At 47.3% G+C, this 16,801-nt stretch overlaps 8 protein-coding genes across 8 annotated transcripts; 5 read left to right on the forward strand and 3 right to left on the reverse strand.

Moving 5' to 3' along the window:
* Positions 1 to 243: 243 nt before the first annotated feature.
* On the forward strand, positions 244 to 2,739 carry ASPGLDRAFT_126024 (uncharacterized protein; the record flags this gene model as incomplete). The annotated part of the gene is made up of 3 exons (XM_022540616.1): positions 244 to 333; positions 385 to 1,178; positions 1,236 to 2,739. 3 exons carry the CDS (start codon positions 244 to 246, stop codon positions 2,737 to 2,739), a joined length of 2,388 nt encoding a protein of 795 aa, XP_022401161.1.
* A 629-nt stretch (positions 2,740 to 3,368) lies between these two features.
* On the forward strand, positions 3,369 to 4,738 carry ASPGLDRAFT_47339 (sugar phosphate isomerase/epimerase family protein). The gene has a single exon (XM_022546652.1). The coding sequence runs from the start codon at positions 3,565 to 3,567 to the stop codon at positions 4,717 to 4,719; it is 1,155 nt and encodes a 384-aa protein (XP_022401162.1). The 5' UTR covers positions 3,369 to 3,564; the 3' UTR covers positions 4,720 to 4,738.
* A 421-nt stretch (positions 4,739 to 5,159) lies between these two features.
* On the forward strand, positions 5,160 to 5,721 carry ASPGLDRAFT_171793 (CVNH domain-containing protein). Its single transcript, XM_022542749.1, has 2 exons — positions 5,160 to 5,324; positions 5,384 to 5,721. The coding sequence occupies exons 1-2, from the start codon at positions 5,183 to 5,185 to the stop codon at positions 5,578 to 5,580; spliced, it is 339 nt and encodes a 112-aa protein (XP_022401163.1). The 5' UTR covers positions 5,160 to 5,182; the 3' UTR covers positions 5,581 to 5,721.
* Positions 5,722 to 5,852: 131 nt separating this feature from the next.
* On the forward strand, positions 5,853 to 7,932 carry ASPGLDRAFT_47342 (uncharacterized protein). Its single transcript, XM_022546653.1, has 4 exons — positions 5,853 to 6,880; positions 6,948 to 7,075; positions 7,130 to 7,242; positions 7,332 to 7,932. Exons 1-4 carry the CDS (start codon positions 5,886 to 5,888, stop codon positions 7,713 to 7,715), a joined length of 1,620 nt encoding a protein of 539 aa, XP_022401164.1. The 5' UTR covers positions 5,853 to 5,885; the 3' UTR covers positions 7,716 to 7,932.
* A 684-nt stretch (positions 7,933 to 8,616) lies between these two features.
* On the reverse strand, positions 8,617 to 9,249 carry ASPGLDRAFT_334267 (uncharacterized protein). The gene is made up of 2 exons (XM_022544309.1): positions 8,932 to 9,249; positions 8,617 to 8,851 (listed from the first exon to the last, which is right to left on the reverse strand). The coding sequence occupies exons 1-2, from the start codon at positions 9,201 to 9,203 to the stop codon at positions 8,815 to 8,817; spliced, it is 309 nt and encodes a 102-aa protein (XP_022401165.1). The 5' UTR covers positions 9,204 to 9,249; the 3' UTR covers positions 8,617 to 8,814.
* A 1,766-nt stretch (positions 9,250 to 11,015) lies between these two features.
* ASPGLDRAFT_107515 (uncharacterized protein) lies at positions 11,016 to 11,264 on the reverse strand (the record flags this gene model as incomplete). Its single annotated transcript, XM_022539524.1, has 1 exon — positions 11,016 to 11,264. A coding segment is annotated over one exon (249 nt), but the record flags the coding sequence as incomplete, so codon positions are not given.
* A 359-nt stretch (positions 11,265 to 11,623) lies between these two features.
* On the reverse strand, positions 11,624 to 11,812 carry ASPGLDRAFT_126097 (uncharacterized protein; the record flags this gene model as incomplete). The annotated part of the gene is made up of 1 exon (XM_022540627.1): positions 11,624 to 11,812. A coding segment is annotated over one exon (189 nt), but the record flags the coding sequence as incomplete, so codon positions are not given.
* A 2,755-nt stretch (positions 11,813 to 14,567) lies between these two features.
* On the forward strand, positions 14,568 to 15,584 carry ASPGLDRAFT_25905 (uncharacterized protein; the record flags this gene model as incomplete). Its single annotated transcript, XM_022543519.1, has 3 exons — positions 14,568 to 14,585; positions 14,759 to 15,125; positions 15,388 to 15,584. 3 exons carry the CDS (start codon positions 14,568 to 14,570, stop codon positions 15,582 to 15,584), a joined length of 582 nt encoding a protein of 193 aa, XP_022401168.1.
* Positions 15,585 to 16,801: the final 1,217 nt, after the last annotated feature.

Genomic DNA, 16,801 nt, shown 5'->3' on the forward strand with positions numbered 1-16,801 from the left:
GACAGTCGGTAAATGCATTTCTGCAATCAACCAGTACGCAAGGGAATAATTTATCCGTCCAACGCCCAGCTCACTGTGCATCAAGCTGGACTTTGTAACTTGACGTGTCCAAGTATGAACATGACCTCATTGGCTGCTCCACGCCCCGCCCCCGGAATATCCTGCCTGCAACAGGATGCTCCTCGCAATCAAGCTGACATTGTGGCCGCAAGTCGCTGGCTTCGACGCTCCTTACGTGGGAATATGGCATCTACAGGTTTCAGAGATGGGAACTCGCCAGGACAGACTCGTACAGCGACCGCGCCCGCATGCGAGGCATGTCGGAAGCTAAAGGTACGCCAAGTCTTTTATCTCCAAGAGAGCGTCACTAACGATACACGGCAGATGAAGTGTACACGAGCTGAACCACAAGGTGGCGGGGGCATTTTGAGAGAGCCATGCGAACGGTGTAAAAAGACAAACCGTGCCTGCAAAATCCCGGACCCCCGACCGTTGGGCAGGAGACGAGGTGCTCTGGGTCGCTATCGCGGGTTCGAAAAGGCTTACCGAAAATTGCAGTCGGAGGAGAAAAGGGCGAGATTTTCGCGTGGAATAGACGATATTTATGAAGCCGGTCATCTGCCTGCTGGCGAGGAGCCAACTTTGGAATCTTCGCTGTCATATGAGTCGGCCGACCATTCTCGATTCTCATCAACAACTGATGACCCTTTTTTGGGACCCCCCGTCAGAACACCCGGGGAAACGGTAACGCAGGTGGATCACGAAGAAGAAGATCAATCTCAATTAAACCAGGAACCGATAAGCAACCCTCTCGCATTACTAGCCTATGCATCCGACGCTGCCCAAACATCGGAAGCGAGCCCAGTTTCAACCGACATTTTACCTACTTTGGACAGCCAAGCATTCACGAGGGAGCCGCAGGCCTGTCGCGGGACGGGAGAAAGTGAGGGATACCGTTTACTTCACAGACCCGGCTATGTTTCCCTGGGACTACAGTTAAGCCGAGCGAGTCTCGTGCAGGGACTGGATACTTTGCTAGCACCAGTCGATTGTGAATACCAGTCACTCGATTATTTCAAGGAGCGGACGCGGGCGCACCGACGTGATGTCGGTCCAGATTTAGACCCAGTAGATCTGAAACTTGTCACAATGGAAGAGGCGAACTACTTATTTCCCATGTAGGTATTTGAGCCTGGATCCTTTTTATGGAGGCCACGAGACTCTAATTCTCATAGATATTTTGCCCGGTTACACCCAGTGAATGGAATATTGGATCCAATGCTCCATACACCGGATTTTGTGCGTTCTGAATCCTCGCTGTTATTCACTTGGATCCTTGCAATCACGTCCCAATTTGACCATGCCTCAGCACCAATCGCCGAACGTCTACGACTCCATGGCGAGAAGCTGTCGAGATATGTGCATACATGTGGCTACAAGTCGGTAGAAATCGTTCAAGGATATTATATTTCGCTTCTCTCCAACACTCCAGCAAGAACTTTGACCGAAGAGCGTTCCTGGTTATATACAATGTATGCTTTTGGTGTGGCCACGGAGTTAGGGTTGGACCAGGAATCTGGGTCACATAGGTGCACACGCGTTGCTCACTCCTTTCGAAGCTCTCGTACGCAGCAGTGTCAGAATATGCCATCTTTTGATTCAGGTCCGGCTGAGGCATCCCCACGGTCTATACATGGGCCTTTAACTGATCATACGGCATATGAAGAACGACTAGCCCGAAATCGCGAAAGAACCTGGCTGAGAATTCTCTTGTGGGAGCGAGCAAACAGCGCAGCGTGCGGTCGAATCCACAGCTTTCCAGAGACCAGTTTGACTCGAGCCATCGACACATGGTGGTTACACCCATTGGCTGACATGACAGACAAATATACAAGTGCTTTTATTATCTTACGCAAGTCATTGGCTTCCCTGCAAGTCGAATTGAAACGTCAAGTACAGTTCACACACTCCGATCCTCACTGGGTTCGAGAACTTGTCGATACCGCTCTCCAGAACTGGTGCAACACATGGCTTCCACAACCCAGAAATAATACCTCTACTCTACTTCCTGAACAACTCTCCATTATATTTCTTCACCATGTGTATGTTCATGGACGGCTCTGGACCCTATCATTGGCATTAAGCGGCTCGGTTGCTCGTGCACAAGACCTGGATACCATTCGACAGGACTGCTTCGAAAGTGCTGTCAACTGCTGCGAAACCGCTGTACGAGACTTACAGGCCGTGGGAGAGCCATTGTACTGCATGCTAGCTCCTACATGGGCAATGATATCCTACGCAGCCGTCCTAACTCTCAAAATATTCCCCGCCTTATATGGGCCTCGCATTGGCATTGAAGTGGAGCTTCTTGCCTTGTTAAGCCAGGTAGCTCTGCAACTACAGCGTGCCGGTACTACGCCTTCACATCGCTTCGGTATCGCAGCACTTCTGGGGCAACATCTCATGATGATCCTACGGGCTAGAGCTGTCAGTCTAAGAGAGCCATCGCGCGCAAGAGAACGCCAGCTTGACCCGTCACATGACCATAAGCATGACATTGGTCAGCGGTTACCTGAATGGCCAGTTGCAACGCCACAGATAACTCCTCGAAATCCTCTTGTCTCGGACTGGGACCCGTTTCTGACGCCGGCAATATCGGATCAAGACGGTTTTGCTGGCGAGGGCTTCGCTGACATTTTCCGGGAAATATTTGGGCCAGGCTTTGGGAATTTCTTTTAAACAAAGAAAGCTGTTCGGTCTATCGTATTTTCCTCACAACCTTGGTATAAAAGAGATTGATTAATAGTTCAAAATGCTTCGAATATTTCCAAGGACCCACCATAATACAATACACTCAAGATTCAACTAATTTATACACTAGAGCTTGCAGTGATCTCTGGGATTGAGACTGTAATAGCTTTTTGATGCCCGGATACAATGTCCCAGACTGCTGAGTTTGATCGAATCACGAGGGAGTGATTGAAAAGAAAACCAGAAGAAACAGAAGAAACAGAATAATAAAAAAGTCAAGGGACAGTCGAGGATATCGATTATATGTTCTAATAGGTACAGATGACAGTAATGGAGAAGCAACTCTTTCTAGCCGTGGTGACTTTCTCGAGAGACACCAATGGTAATTTCTAGGTATGATATGTAGAGAGGTAGCCCGAAAATGAATGGATCGGCCCTTTGTTTAAGAACCCGGAAGCCAGTTATCTAAGCAGAGTTCAATGTAACTAGCTAGTTAGAGTAATATCAGAGGATCAAGGGAAGTACGGTGCAAATAGTCTGCGATTGAGAGGTCAGGATTTTCATTGTGAACAAGAAAATGATATGTCCTTCTGGAGACTCATAAACAGAAGTAGGCGTGGATGCGAGGAACTCGAGGCATGAGACTAGTTAATCGGCACTTTCAAAGACCTAGTTGACGTAGACCGGTCAATAAAAATAGTGACCGAGGTATGTCGGGGAAGGGGTAAAGGATCTTCCCCCGCTGACATATTAGTGATCGGGCATACAGACCCATCCTGGCTCGCATTTTCAGATAATCTCAATTGAATAAGAATGTCTAAACCGTTGCCGTCCACTGTCGCCAACGAGTTTGGTATCGCCACGCTATCTCTCGGCAACTGGAGAGAGCATCGACTGCAGCCCCGCCTCGAAGCAGCTGCTAAAGCAGGTTATCGATGGATTGACCTTTTTGACGAGTGCTGGGAGAAGTATCTTGAAGAACATGGCTTGCCAGGGGACCAACTGTGGGAGGCGACACCAGCAAACTTACAAGTCGCCCGCAAGCTCGGCAATCTGGTGAAGTCACTGGGAATGCGCATTGCTTGTACACAACCCCTACGCAAAATCGAGGGCGTCAAAGATCCAGTGGAGCGCCGCGCAACGTTAGACTTGGTCGCCAAGCGTTTCCCTTTTATGCGGGCTTTCGACACGGATCTTGTCTTTATGTGCGCTAACATCCGCACCGACAGCGGAGTCACATCTGATCTCAATACTGTTGCAAAGGATCTAGCCGAGCTTGGTGACATGGCAGCGGCCTTTACAAAGGCAGACGGCGGGCCAATGTTGAAAATTGGCTACGAGGGCCTTTCCTGGGCCGTACGGAACACCTGGTCGTCCTCATGGGAGGCAGTGCGATTCGCAAATCGTCCCAACGTCGGCCTGATTGTCGACGCGTTCAACATACTAGCCGTCGAATTTGCGGACCCTCACAACTCCGACGGACATGGGCGGATATTCCCCACTCTCGAAGAATCCATCGAAGTCCTCACTGCTTCTCTTGCAGCTATGGTCGCAACGGTTCCGGGTGATCGGGTTTTCTTTTTCCAATGCGGCGATGCAGAACTCGTGAATCCTGCGACAATTCTTCCGACAGAGCCCGATACACCGGCTCGCCTTCCATGGTCTCGAGGTCATCGTCTCTTCCCACTCGAACAGTGTCGGGGTGGCTATATGCCCGTTGAGTTAGTTGCCGCTGCTGTACTTGCAACCGGGTACCGGGGCCCTATTTCATTGGAGGTCTTTAATTACTCATTAAACCAGCCTGGGGAACGCATTCCAGAAGTTCATGCTACGCGCGGAATGTGCGGACTGCGTAAGCTTATCGCGACTGCAACGGCGTTGCCCCCTTTCTGGAGCGGTTGGTTAGAAGCCCAGAAAGCTGCAGACATGGTTGTCCAGCGGCTGCGTCCAAATACTTCACGATTATAACGTATTTGTAGAAATTGATAGAGAAATCTGTGGAAGAGATCAATTCACAATTGATGCCAAATGTGCCATATTCCAACATGCTTGCTGCATACCTTCCTATTAGGAATGACTACTTGTTCAGTAGTGGCTTGGGCAAGGGTGGGTTCATCAAAGAAAGCCTTATCGAATATCCAAAGCGGCAGCGTCCAGGGAAGGAAGTTTGTATAGGTTCATACGTCGCTTTTGCTTTACATCATTTCCCTCCATTAACTTTTACTTGGTTACCGATGTGGAATTATTTGCACATTGGTGAGCTGTGACATAAGTATCTGTCATAAAGCTAACTTACTGGATTTATCTCATACATCATGATTATACATTCCTTAACCTAATTAATTTACGGCAATGTAAAATATATATACGAGCGATTCCAGTAAATCAGGCTTGGAAGACGCGTTCATATTTCATTGAACAGATCTTAACCATGTCTTTTCAAGATAGTGCTTGCGATATCCATCTGAGCTCCAAGCCCGGAACTACCTCTCTGGTTGCTATTTGCAACAACGATGAAGGATCCGGTCTAGTCAACGAGGTTGAACTCGATCGATTTCTCGGGAACGAAGATGGTAATATAACCTGTTTCTATTGCAGTATGTGAACAAGCAATAACCTTGTCGATTACCAGGTCACTTCAGCTGGAACGGAAGGAGTTTCACTGAAAGTGCTCGCGACATCGAACTGCGCAGAGAGGGGCCATCTCGATTACCGGTCCTTCACGCCAATCTTCAGAACAGTTCGGGAGAATATGTGGCTGATGAAATCTGTCTCGCTGAGCATATCCGTAACATGGATGGTCAGCTTGAAGATATTGGAATGGTCTGAGTTTTTACAAGATCTTCTATAGCTTCATAGCATGGTCTTAATCTGAGTATCTGGAGAGACAGCACTAGTGGAGAGTAAATGCATAATGATGAAATTGTCGACGACATTCTGTAGTTAATACGAAGCTTTATTTTGCCACTCAAATAAGGTTAAGTTCATGTGTCATGTCTTCCATGAACCATGGTACAGTATACGAATGCATTAGTGCTGATCTATGAGGGGTTCTTTTAAATACCATGTTTCCACTGTTGCATTATACACATCTGATCAACTTCAAATCGTGTTAGTTGGTATACCTTACAAACATGACACCTAACAGCATTGCCCCTTCTACCTGTCCCGACGCCGATACCGAACGGAGTATAGAGAAAGATAAATCAAAGAGGGCGAGAAGAAATCCCGGAAACAAAATAGAGCTGACGGAAGTTGCTGCTTGGGACAAGCTAGGGTACAGCTTTCCCACCTGGAGAAAATGGATGATACTGTCTGTGATGTTCTGCATCCAGATATCGATTAATCTCAATGCAAGCCTCTACGCAAACGGTGTCTCAAAAATATCCGAGAAACACGGCGTCAGCGAACAAGTAGCTCGAATCCCCCAGATGACATTTTTATGCGCTTATGCGTTCGGCTGTGAGCTTTGGGCACCGTGGAGTGAAGAGCTCGGCCGATGGCCCACACAGCAGCTCAGTCTGTTCCTGGTCAATATTTGGCAACTTCCATGTGCATTGGCACCAAATTTTGCAACATATATTGTCGTCCGTCTTCTCGGGGGTTTATCGACATCCGGCGGCTCGGTCACCTTGGGCGTTATTGCGGACATGTGGGAACCGGATGACCAGGAATATGCCGTGGCGTTCCTCGTTCTATCTTCAGTTGGCGGCTCCGTCGTTGGTGCGGTAGTTGGTGGGTTTGTAGAGGATCGCCATCCCCTATCGTGGATCTTTTGGGTTCAGCTTATTGCGGGTGGTGCTGTTCAGGTTATGCACTTCTTGCTCGTGCCAGAAACCAGATCCACTCTGATACTGGATAGGGAGGCAAAGAGACGACGTAAGGCCGGCCCCGGAGAAGTCAATATCTGGGGTCCACATGAGCTATATGGATTCGAACTGTCTTTGCGAGACATCTGGGTTGTCTGGAGCCGGCCTTTTCACATGCTTTTCACGGAACCTATTATCCTGTGGCTTTCGCTTCTGAGTGGCTTTAGTGACTCCTTGATATTTACTTTTCTCCAGGGGTTCACGCCGATCTATAAGCAGTGGAATTTCGGCACGATTGCGATCAGTCTTTCGTTCATACCGTTAGTGACCTCCACTGCCCTACGTCCTCCAGAAGGCCCGTGACTGAAACTTGGGGTCACTGATCAGGTTATTAATCGGTTATCTTCTTGCATATATATCCTTTCTGCCCTCTATCCACATGTTCCGGAAGAAACGCCGCAAGTTTGGCTCCGATTCAGTGCAGCCAGAAGCGCGATTGTGGTGGCTGCTTTATGGTGAGATGAACAACATTCGGATCACAGAGAACTTAACTGACAGAGAAAACAAAGTGATACCGTGCTTACCCATTGGCCTTTTCGGCTTTGCATGGACGAGCCTTGGTCCTCCGCAAGTCCATTGGATCGCCCCTATGATCTTCACCACGATCATAGGCATAGCCAACGTGAGGCGCCTTTTTTTTTTTTTTTTCTTTTCTTTTCTTTTTCCCCCTCATTATTTCAGAGAGGCAATTTTTAACTAACTTATTTATAGTACTCTATATATCAATCCTCAATCGATTACACCGTCGCAGCTTATGGTGTGTACGCAGCCTCTGCCACGGGAGGCAACGACTTTGCGCGCGACTTCCTCGCCGGAATTGCGGCCCTGTATTCGACCCCAATGTATGAAAACATAGGCGATAAGTATTCCTATGAGTACGCTTCAACTATTCTTGCTTGTATCTCTGTGTTAGTCACGGCCCCGATATACTTCTTCTATCGAAAAGGCCCTGCAATACGGGAACGGTCACCATTCGCAAAGAAGGTTATGGAGGAAACAAAACAACGCAGGATCTTGCGGACTGCTGGAGGAACCGAAAAGCAAGGGCCTGGGTATGGTGGATCGGCTGCTCATGTTGAGACAGTTATTGCATAGATCAGGGTATTATATTGGTTGCATTGGTGGATACAATGGATGCGGTTATCAAGTCTGTTGATCCGTTGTGTATGGTCAGTGTTGAAGTATGTCTTTCTTTTTTCTTTCCTTGTGCTCATCATCGCTGTCTTGATAGTTAAAGGGAGAGGTCAAAGTGTTGGCATTTCCCCATGTAAGTTAATCGTACCCTTATCATCATTTTATAAAGACTTTCCATCTTTCCTTCCCTTTTCTTCTCTTCTCACTTCACTGGTGTGTAACCAATGAAAATGTAAACACAAATTCACACTATCTTGCTGAGAGATATCTACAATACTTGGACACCACCTTGCTCCCCTTCCCAATCTGCATCATCTACCTCCACCTCTGCCATAAAAATATGTGTACCCTTCTAGCCAGATTCACAAGTGACATCTTGGTGACTGCCCTGATTATTCCTGGTGTTTTCAATGCTTGAAAATCTCTTGCTTGATGTTAATTATAATGCTGTATTCTACACACCCTGGAGCAAGGAATTGCACCTTCTTTCATCCCTCACATCAGAGTCATCCCAATTGACGGCTCTAGCGCCTGCCTTGACTTTTGGCATTCGTGGGCTGTCCACAAAGAAGGTGATTCTGTTTGAAAAAAATGAATCATGTCAGAACTGTCTCTATAAGATATGCTCGCTTCACTTTGAAAATGAGAATAAATATGGAGTATAGCCTCACTCACTCGCTGCGCTAGTTTGGCAACTAAAACAAAAACATACAACAGCCGGGATTCGCTGGTGGTCACCCACCCAAACTACTAACTGGTTTGCGTGTGGCTTGTGTGCAATATTCTACGGCAACTAGTTTTACCAGACACACATGATCTTAAGTACAGTATCAACAATATGAATGGAAGCCACAGCAAACAGTGTAAACAAATTCAGCTATTGTCACGGGCTCGGAATAGTAGATAATATTGAATCAATGTTCCTATCTAAACTATTGTAGCCAGCGACGAGAATATCGAATCTGGAGAAGAGAAGAGAAAAGGAAATCTATCTGGATAATGAAGAGGTTTTTTATAGGGGTTGTTGGTGGCAGGGTTGTATAGCGGCATTTGTGATGTATCATCTTTTGATGCAGTGTTGGGCCGTTATATGTGAGCTATCATGTGTGAGCCATCACAGCTATATCTTGGAGAAATAGAAAAAGTAAACAATGCTTGACAAAGAGGGATATCTGACTCTGTGCTTGTATATGGGATGGCTAGGATCACAATAGCGCCTTGAATTAAGAGGAAAGAATGAGGTGGGGCCATTGATAATCTACTTGTCACGGGCTCGGAATAGAAGATAATACGAACTGAATTCCTATCTTGACTATTGTAGCCATCAACGAGAATATCGAATCTGGGAAGGAAAAAGGAGAGGAAATCTATCTGGCGAGTGCAGTCTCTATATAAGCCTTTGTGCGATGCGGCTTGAGCCCTTGTTTGTCCATATTGCTTGTATGGCATCTTTTGGCATGTTGGCAATGTTTGTCTGGTCGTTGAGCCGTCACACTACTATGTCTCTATATAGTAAATATATATCTATACCTACCCTAATATTCGTCCCTATAATAGCGCTATTCATACTTATAAACAATCTGGCGCCCATAAATTAATTCAAGAAAAGAATCATTGGAAATATAAGACAAATATGCGAAGGAAATTGGAAATGCATCAATAACATGCATTGGCCATACTATGTACTTGTTATGGATAATGCATCTTTTAACCATACTGAGCAAGTGAAAGATCTGTGATCAGCTGCTGGAGTCAAGTTAGTATACATAGTGCTTATAACCCTACTGTCACGGGCTCAGACCAGTAGATAATAATGAATTGATATTTGTATCTAAACTAGTGTAGCCATCGACTAGAATACCAAACATGGAGAGGAAAGAAGAAGATGAATCTATCTACAGGACAAAAGGGGTTTTATCTATGGTGTGACGGCCAAATGCTGCATCGATAGCCGATATAGACAAACAACACCAACACGTCAAACGAGCCGTACAAGCAATCAAGACAAACACGGGCATTAACCCTGTCGCACAATGACTACAAAACCTCTTCATCATCTAGATGGATTTGCTTTTTCTTTCTTCCTCTCTCCAGATTTGATATTCTCGTTGATGGCTACAATAGTTTAGATAGGAATTCAGTTCATTAATATCTGCTATTCCGAGCCCGTGTCAATCAACATGCAAAGTAGCTGCGAGTGACTCCACAATCTAAGCGCTGGTGGGGACCAGAGATTAGAGAGGCCCGCAGGACCTACAGTCAGGCAAGGCGGGCATGGCAAAGACAAGAGATCTCAACAACAGAGTTGAGAGAGGTCCAGACTAGTTATTATCAAGTCATCCAATAAGCAAAGCACACCTGCTGGGAAACCTTCCTGGAAAGGGTGAGTCGGTGACAGACCAGCCAGGCCTTGGGGATACTGCCAGGTGCTGGTAGGCTCTGGATTAAACAAAGCCTAGGACAGCCACAACCACCCCAACACTGCGCGGACCCCAGGGACAACTTGCCAGTTACATTAATGGGAAGGAGGCCCTGATTCATGAGACAGCCTTCCTGCAGGCACCAGGGGTTAATCAGGAGGTTGAGATCTCACCAGGATCCTGGCATGGTCAAGTAGATGAGGAAATATTTAAACATGCTCTGTTTCACCAAGCGGTCCAAAAGGCCCCAGGAATTGATCAACTTAAATTCTGGACTCTCCGGCTCTTATGGGAGTGGGACGGTCCCAGAATCACTGCTCTGACCTGACAATGCTTCCGGCTGGGCCTACACCCACCAGTATGGAAGGTGGCAAAAGGCATCCTGTTAAGGAAACCCAATAAGCCAGATTACTCGACGGTGAAGACCTATCTGGTGATCAGCTTGCTTAACTGCCTAGAAAAGGTGGTTGAGAAGATAGCTGCAGATACAATTGCTCACCACTGTGAGACTACAGGAGTGTTGCACCCAGGGCAGATGGGCAGCCGCAAACAACGGAGTGCAATCGATGCCGTGGCATTTCTGATACAGAATACCCATGAGGCCTGAAAACACCAGCAGCTTGTGGGAGTGCTGTTCTTGGACGTGAAGGGAGCATTTGACCATGCCAATCCAAGCCGACTGGTGAGCCGGCTGATTGAATTCGGCCTGGATGGGGATCTGATCCGGTGGGTTTTTCCTGTCTGATCAATGGGTTCAACTGCAGATTGACAACACAGTGCCCAGCACACCCAATCAACTCACATTTCCCGACACTATTTTCTCCGCCGAGTGATTTTCATAACGCTCCAAGGACTTCATTCGTTCGTCCAGTTCTTTGCTGAGATTGTCCCCGACGTAAGCCAGTACCAGACCATTAGGCTCTTTGATGGTGTAGCCTCCGTTCGCAGTCTCGAGATCGACATCTGGGTGGGAGGCAGTGAATTCTCGGATGTCGTTTTCGGTGTCCAGGACCGTAGCGCCCTCGGGTAGAGGGACGTTATAGCGAGTGGTGGCTGCATAGATCGTCGCGACTAGGCTGATGAGAAACAGCTTGCGAAGGGCGACGGCGGAAAACATTTTCAAGAGGTAGGACAAGAAGTTCAAAAAAGAAGTCAACGGGCGGTCGCTTTGTTTCTTTCTCTCTTTTCTTCCTAATACTCAAGAAGAACGATGTGTGATATATTGGCTTTGTTCAGGGAGACATAGGCGACTTAAATAACGGCACAGCTCAATTATAATTCTCCCTTCCATAAGCTGACACAGACAGGAATAATTGCTTTGTATTCATCCTTCATCCCATCATACCACGTCCGGTTACATCCCACAGCCGCATAAGCATAAGCATAATCCCTGCTTCTAGAATTACCAACAATCCATCTCCGGATGATTGGTGTTTGTCTGTCTCTCACCTAAGCCGCATACTCATCCGTCAGCTTCTCGCCCGCTGCAATCTTCGCTTCCAACTCGGCGTTCCTGCGGTCGATCTCCTTACACATTTCATCCGATGCCACGGCGACGACGGTCCCATCGGGATTCTTCGCGTAGTGGCTGTTATTCTCGGGATAGAAAATGGCGTACGGGTTCGCCTTTTGGATTTTGATGAAAGTCAAGGTGGATCAATAGTTGGTCCGATTACCGAGGCCGACAGACCTCTCATATACGGACACACACACATTCGGTTTAGATAGCCAAGCACTCGTTCCATCACCTTTAGGTCTATAGAGATCAATGTCATCCTCCTTGTGTAATTAAAATTCGTCGCCTACAGCCTCGTGCAGTCCGGATAATCGACTCCCCCGACTTCCCCGATACGGAGTTTTAACCGCTACATTGGTTTATCCGTTTCAGATTTTGGCGGCTTCATCAAGGGCAGTGAAGACGCAGACACCCTCGGGGATTAGGTCCTTGTAGCGAGTGGCTGACAGTTCTGGATCCTTCTCGCGGCAGAGGCAGAGATTGAGGGCGAAATGGGTGATAGGCAACGTAAGATGCGAAGAATATCGATCCATTGATGCCATTTATAATACAGCATTGCATCCACGGATGTGATGTGATGTCAGCCCAACAGTCTTCTGATTTGGCTACGTCTCAAGTAACATGGCCTGGGCATCTGATAAGATTCTTTGATCGTCACCCAACCAGAAAGCTTGAACCCGATTGGCCTGATTTCACCTTTTCCTTGTCCTATTTATTTATTTATTTAATCAAGTTTAACGTCCATACCGAGCCCCAAAGGCTATGACAGACCGCTAACAAGATGGCAGACCTACAGAGGTGGTGGTGATTCATTTACCCTGACCCCTCGCCGTAAGCGATATGCAGGCTACCACAACTAGGACTATCCTTCTTTCTCTACTTACAGTGTTCCGCTACATCCTGACGAATTTGGAGCCTCGTCAAGGCCTGTGGCGGCCTATGTGCCGGGTGTCGTGTTTTGCGGCCCCCTTGGCGCGCGGCTGTGAAACCTTTGAGATGCTTCTGCAAAATCCAGGACAGCACCAATTGTGCTCTCCTGGGCAGAGCTACCTAACCTACCTTCCTTACCTTCTTGTCCACGTCCTCCTAGCATGCATGATATATTATTGAATGCATCTCCAACCTTCTTCCGCAGTTCCTGGCGCAGCTCTTTCAACCTTGGACAGTCCACTAAGACATGGACCACTGTTTCTTCAGCACCGCACTTGCATTCCTCATCTTCCCAAAACTGATGTAGCTTCCCATGTGCTGCTAGCCATGAGTGACCAGTGCGTAGCTGTGTGAGCAGGTAAGGCCGGTTCCATGATAACGAGCCATACATTCATCGAGTATGGACTGAAGGCAGTGCAGTGTCTATTTGGCGGAGGTGGCCTCTTTTCTTTGATGGTTTCCATTCCTGTTCTCATTGCTTACGGACCTGGTCTTGGATCATCCTCTTCCCACGTGAAAGGGGCCGATGAAAGGGGTGTGCTCCATTTGGACCAATGGTCTCCTTGGCTAGCTGGTCTGCTGTGCCATTTCCAGGGTTGTCGCAGTGTCCTGGGACCCACTGGAGGCGAAGGGGCAATTCACGCGCTTTCGTCTCCCGCGCTGCTTGTAGAATAGCATACATAACCCACTGCCCAGACTTGTTGGCTGGGTTCCTAATTACTTGCAACGCTGATGTGTTATCACAGAGGATGGTGGCTGGTCTCTGGTCTATAGCTAAGGATCCTTGCCGTTGGCGGGTTACCTTGTATGCGAGACTGATGGCATAGAATATTCCAATGAGCTCTGCCAAGTGGACTGTCCAGTGTGCCATCGATCCAATACAGACTTGTCGAGATTCAGCAACACCCTGATGCTGGTTTAGGATCACTGCCACTGCACTGAGATGGCCATGTTGCCCTGATGCGCCCAAATAGATGACCACTCCTGGGTCTGCTTGTAGGTCAGAGGCCTTCTCTTTGGCTGTTTCTCAGTCTGAGTCGATTTCAATATCCGCGAAGGCGGGAGGACTCCATGGTGCCAGCGGCTTTGGGTCAATGATCTCTAGCCTGTCAAGCCGTTTCATGTGCATGGTCTTCATTGTCTCAGCGAGTGGGAACCGGGGGTCGGGGTTCTTGTGTTTGCTCCGTATCCGGGCCCGTGTGATCACGCTGTGAATTAGGTGGCTTTCAGGTAATGTGCTCAGGCGAGCGATGACCATCTGGGCCCGTTGCTTAAGTTGCAGGTGTGTGGGCAGCATGTGGGATTCCACCTCCAATGTTGGGGTTGCCACTGTTTTGAAAGCAGAGAGGACACGGAGGGCTGTGCGCTGAACTGTTTAGAGCAGCTTGAGATGTGTTTTGTCTCTGAGCGGGTTGTGCCAGACTGTTGATGCATAGTCCACAACAGGAGCCACGCAGGCTTGATATATCTGTCTCATCTGCTTAGGCCGGAGATGTCTCAGTCCTCCCAGGGCAATATTGACTTTGGTCGCCCGTTTGACTGCCTGCTGTACGTGCTCCTTCCACCGCATCTCCTGGTCGAACACCACCCTCAGGAGCTTGGCAGACCTATGTATTCAGTACATTCAGTTTCTTAACATCCTTATTTGACCATTCATAACTTTTTCTTCGCCCCATTCCGCCTTATCTGCGCAGGGCATTTCATTTCTTATGCCCCTATAGCGCTACGATAACTGTGGCTATAGGGCCCTAAGAAAATTCCATACTCTCCCTGTATTATTGGCTAGTCACTCTAGCCACAGTAGATAGATCCTGGTGGTGCTCTCATAAACCATTTAACCCAACAGTTCATGGAGTGACGTAGCATAGTAATATGTCAGTCAAATGCCCAACGAATGCTGGCTTTTAAGGCTTTGAGCCAGTTGATAGCTTGAGTGGTAGTTGAAATATGACTGGTCAGACCCCTGTATGTTTGTGGTGAGACTGCATTATCAAATTCCCCGCTGGATCGTCCCCTCAATAAGCACCAGACACTCAATGTTCTTCCGTCAAACTCTGTCTTTCATCCAGTGTGGTGAGAACATCACTATCTTTTCGAAATTGAAAATGGCTCTCTGTAACTGTTTATAATTTTTGAAGAAAGGTCTACCGGCTGAGGTAACCAAAGATGTCCCATCGGGTCTGTCCGGATTGCCATTTGCAGGTCTGAAGCCAGCAGGGAAGGAGAAAGCATGTGAAGCATTCAATGGAACTCAAAATCAACATTCGGAACGGCCCGTACCATCAGAAAAGGAGACAAGCGAGTCAATATTTGTGAACAAGGATCAAGAGCCACCTAAAGAAGAAATCCCTAGTGGCCCTCCCATACAGCTCATTGCGGAAACGATCTGGAATGAAGCCTACGACAAACTCAGGAATGATGAATCCAAGAAATCCTTGGTGGAGGAATTCGAAACTATTCTACAGAGGGAGAGAGAACTTCTCAAGCTGGATATAAACCACATTGGTATATTAAATCCAGCATTTGCTCGATATCTACCCTGCTAATTACTCTCATAGGGAAAAAAAAAAAAAAAAAAAAATAAGTCTATGATCAGTGAACTGGCAAAACTCAACTTATTGATCTTCTGAACTCCGATACTTGGCGCAACCCATTGGAATTGAATGGTCTCAGGGGAGTGATTTGGAATGAAATAATCAATCTCTATACATTATTGATCGAGTATCAGTTGCAAAGTTGCAAAGTGTACGTTCTTACCATCACCCAGGCTCAAGCTTTGCAAAGAACATGGTCAAATGGGATGAGTGGGACGGTATGATTGCGAGTATCAAAGATGCTGAAAAAGAACCCGACCAGTATATTTCTGCCGACATGACCGGGGCTTCCCAACAAAAATTCAAAGAAATAAATGCAAAGATGGCGGTGATCATTTACCTCTTTCAAGGGAGCAAGATGGTCTTTTGACAGATATTCATGGCTCCAGCAATACGCACATGAGGCTATTGGAACGCCAGGAGAATGCAATGATCGCCAAAAGGAAGGAAGAACCCGCGCAAAAAATTGAAGCCTGATCCATCTTAGTTTGATATCGAAGTTTACCAACAAATGTCAGTCAAATTGCCCGCCCATACAACGGCACAGAGAAAGGGGTTCTCGAGCACCCGAAGTTTACTGAATGGGCAAGTGGCGACAATGGAATTCTGGTTCTTGCAGCACATCCCGGAACTGACATGTCTGTTCTTGCTAAACATTTGCTGGATGAGCTGCCAAAATAAAAGCCAACTATCGTGTGTTCTTTCTTCTTCAAAGACAATAACAACAAAGGGCAAACGAAGCTGAAGGTTGCTCTCTGCAAGATCCTGTATGAGATTCTCAAGGATTGCACATCACTTGATGATACAGTCGCAGAAAAAGCCAACAGGCTGGACACATATGAAATACATTATTATTTAATCAAGTTCATTGTCCATATTGAGCCTTAAAGCTATGCTAGGCCATATTCCATGTGTGACGGCTCAACGCTGCGTCAACAACTGACACAGACAAACGACACCAACACGCCAGACAAGACATTAGTGATGTCAAACAAACGCCTATAAAACCCCTTCTTCCTCTAGATAGATTTCCTCTTCTCTTTCCCCCCCAGATTTGATATCATTCTAATCATTTTCCTCGCCGCACTCATTCTACCATCTATGATGTCTATATATATCAATGCCACCCTCTTTAGTGTAATTCAAGTTTCTCGCCTATAGCCTCGTGCAGTCCGGATAATCGACTCCCCGACTTCCCCGACACGGAGTTTAACCGCTTCATTGGTTTATCCGTCCGTGGCGGGCATCCTGCGATTCTCGTTAGCCGCCAAACCCCACCCTGCCAGGTCGACCGAGGCCGAGTGCACAGGTCGCATGTAGGTGGGGCATTTTCGTGTCAGGTAACTAGTCCAAATTAGGCGATGGTCACATGATGCGCTACCTGACACGACTTTTTCCCACTTGACACTACCTTTCTCTTTCAATACAATACAACTCTTTCTATCTCCCCTCTACCCCTCCTATTGCCTGCTTTCCGCGACATGGCTGGATACGATAATGTGAGAATAAATCTCTTACTGGTTTCTGACTAGTCGAGAACTGACTACCTACCCTACTGATTAGCCCGAATACCGTGCCTACCAGACT

This window comes from Aspergillus glaucus (assembly GCF_001890805.1).
Source record: "Aspergillus glaucus CBS 516.65 unplaced genomic scaffold ASPGLscaffold_10, whole genome shotgun sequence".
Classification (NCBI taxonomy): domain Eukaryota; kingdom Fungi; phylum Ascomycota; class Eurotiomycetes; order Eurotiales; family Aspergillaceae; genus Aspergillus; species Aspergillus glaucus.